Source organism: Humulus lupulus, chromosome 5, assembly GCF_963169125.1.
Source record: "Humulus lupulus chromosome 5, drHumLupu1.1, whole genome shotgun sequence".
Taxonomy (NCBI): domain Eukaryota; kingdom Viridiplantae; phylum Streptophyta; class Magnoliopsida; order Rosales; family Cannabaceae; genus Humulus; species Humulus lupulus.
In genome coordinates, this window is record NC_084797.1 from 21,885,324 (window position 1) to 21,888,454 (window position 3,131).

At 41.2% G+C, this 3,131-nt stretch overlaps 1 protein-coding gene across 1 annotated transcript; it reads right to left on the reverse strand.

Moving 5' to 3' along the window:
* Positions 1–1,490: 1,490 nt before the first annotated feature.
* LOC133778944 (uncharacterized) lies at positions 1,491–2,123 on the reverse strand. The gene has a single exon (XM_062218955.1). It carries the CDS (start codon positions 2,121–2,123, stop codon positions 1,491–1,493), a length of 633 nt encoding a protein of 210 aa, XP_062074939.1.
* Between the last annotated feature and the right edge of the window lie 1,008 nt (positions 2,124–3,131).

The window sequence follows — 3,131 nt, forward strand, 5'->3', positions numbered from 1 at the left end:
ACCAGAGCAACAAAACAGTATAACAACACCTGAACAACACTATCAACAAATTTTCCAATAGCTAGCCCCAAAATCAAATACTAGCAGAGAACCCAACAATATTCACAGAAGAGGCACCAGTGACAAGTAGAGAAGCAAAATAAAATGAAGCATTACCCAGGAGTAATCTCAGAGAACAAATTGTATGGGTCTGTGTAAAATTTCCAAAATCTCAGCGTAACTCACAATGTAGGCAAATTTTGAACTGAGCCGAGGCTTGGTTTGGTTTATACTCGGTGCTAGCTAATGCTCGGTCTGGCTTGGATGCGCCTGAGCACCGAGTGGGTTTAGGCGCAGCAGCTTATGGACGGGGCTAGGTGCCTGGAGAACCCGCGCCTCTGCGTAGTGCACGAATGGAGCTATGGTGTCTTTGCTTGGTTTGGTCGATGCTCAATGCTGGCTTGAGGTGCCTGGGTCGGTGATGTTTGTGCTCAGTGCTGGCTAGGAGACGCTGGGATGCCGAGTTGGGTTAGGCAAAGTAGTTTGTGGATGTGGCTAGGCACCTGGTGAAGCCGCGCCTCTGCGTGGCGTGCGTCTGAAGCTGTGCCTGGGTTTTGAGACTCGGAGATGCCTGGGCTAGAGCTTGGTGTTACGTCTGACAAAAATAGCAAGTGGGCTCTCGGAGGACAGGTGTGGGTGGCTTGGGCAGGCAGGGCAGACTCGCTTAGGGGCTTAAGCTAGGACGGATCTGGTGGGCTGTGAGGTGCGAGGTGACTGTTCACTCAGGTATGTAGGGAGATGATGATGGTGGTGATGGAGGAGGGTTTATGTGAGAGTGTATGTGATGGTGGCTGTCGAAGGTGAATAGGGTACATGGGGGTATTTTATTTATATATATAATATCTATATTTAGTAATATATATTGTATGTTATTTATTTTTCTGTATATATGTATGTTTCTGCATATATATTTATATAGATATATATGTTTTGCATATATATATATAGTATTATATATGTATGTATATATGTATTTTTTTCTGAACGAAACACGCCCCTGACTTGTGCCTGCCTAAATTGCCATCATTTTGCTTAAGTTTTGCTTCAACAACCAAAATTTGACGTAATCCCTCCATTTTTTCGGAAAATTTTGCTCCCTGTTTGCTGAAGCAAAAAATTCACAAAACCATCAGACCCAGAAATGACTTCCAGAATGAAAATTTTTCACCTTGTAACCCCTGAAACACAAGAACAAAAGTAATACTACTTCGAAAAACAACATAATCACATGAAATTAAACTAAAGAACTAAAAGACATTAGAAGAAAAGCAACTACTTATATATATTTATATATATAAATATTTTCTTTTTTTATGCACATATTATTTTACACTTCTTCCTTTTTGGGTTGTCTTATAATTAGTGCTTGAATCACTTGACAACCCAAAATAACAACGACTTTAAGGATCCTCCAAAGTGATGGAGGTCTTCTCGCGGTCGACCTCACCTCCTCAATAATGTTTCAAATGCTGCCCATTCACTTTGAATTCCCTTTCGGATTGATCTTCCCAAACTTCAACTGCTCCAAAGGGGTAAACTTTCACCACGGTGAATGGGCCAGACCAGCGGGACTTCAATTTGTCTGGAAACAACTTCAAGCACGAGTTGAAGAGTAACACTTTCTGCCCCTTCTCATAGACTCGAGCTTGAATTTTCTGGTCATGCCACCTCTTAGTTTTCTCCTTGTACAGCTTAGCATTTTCATAGGAGAAAAATATCATCTCATCCAGCTCATTTAGTTGTAACTTTCGAGCTTCTCTAGTAGCCTGGAGATCCATATTCAACTTCTTAGTGGCCCAATATGCCTTATGCTCCAACTCAACAGGAAAATGACAAGATTTTCCCAAAACCAAACGATACAGTGACATCCCCAAAGGAGTTTTGAAAGTCGTTCTATAGGCCCAAAGAGCATCATCCAATTGCTGAGGCAAATCCTTTCTACTAGGATTCACCACTTTCTCTAGGATTCCCTTGATCTCCATATTTGATACTTCTGCTTGACCATTTGTTTGAGGGTGGTAGGCTGTAGCAATCTTGTGTTTCACACTATATTTGGCTAACAAAGCTGCCAAAATCTTGTTCATAAAGTGGGTGCCTTCATCACTTAAAAGTGCCCTTGGAGTGCCAAAGCGGGTGAAAACATGCTTATGTCAGAACTTCATGACCACCTTGGAATCATTAGTAGGACTTGCCACTGCTTCAACCCACTTAGATACTTAGTCAACAACCACCAAGATATACAAATTTTCGAATGATGGTGGAAATGGCCCCATGAAATCAATTCTCCAAACATCGAACAATTCCACTTCAAGGATGCAATTCAAGGGAATTTCACTCCTTGCTGAAATATTTCCAACATGTTGGCATTGATCACTTCTTTTAGCAAAGTCATGAGCATCCTTGAAGATAGAAGGCCAATAGTACCCCGATTGAAAAACCTTAGCTGCTGTCCTTTGCCCACCAAAATGTCCACCATAGGGAGCTGAATGACAATGTTCTAGTATACTTGAAACTTCATCCTTTGGCACACAACACCTCATGATTCGATCTGGACATTGCTTCTACAAATAGGGCTCATCCCAATTATAAAATCTCACATCATGAAAGAATTTCTTGAGTTGTTGCGTATTTAAATCAGGTGGTTGTAAACCACTCACCAAATAGTTGACAAAATTAGTGTACCATGGTGGAGTGACTTGGTTCACAACCAACAATTGCTCATCGGGGAATGTCTCTCTAATGGGCCCTTCACCTTGTTTTTCACTACCAGCTTCAAGTCTAGATAAATGGTCAGCCACTTGGTTCTTCGTTCCTTTTCTATCCTGAATTTCCAAGTCAAATTCTTGAAGAAGCAACACCCATCGAATAAGTCTTGGCTTAGCATCCTTCTTGGCTATTAGATACTTGATCACTGAATGATCAATGTAAACCACCACTTCAGTCCCCACAAGATAAGCTCTAAACTTGTCAAAAGCAAACACCACTGCCAAAAGTTCTTTCTCGGTGGTGGTATAGTTCAATTGAGCATCAACTAATGTCTTGCTTGTATAATAAATGGAATGAAAGAACTTCTCTTTTTGCTGCCCAAGTAC

Bases quoted from the DNA above. Each gene is read 5' to 3' on its own strand.
- LOC133778944 (XM_062218955.1), bottom strand. From the start codon at position 2,123: ATGAACAAGATTTTGGCAGCTTTGTTAGCCAAATATAGTGTGAAACAC.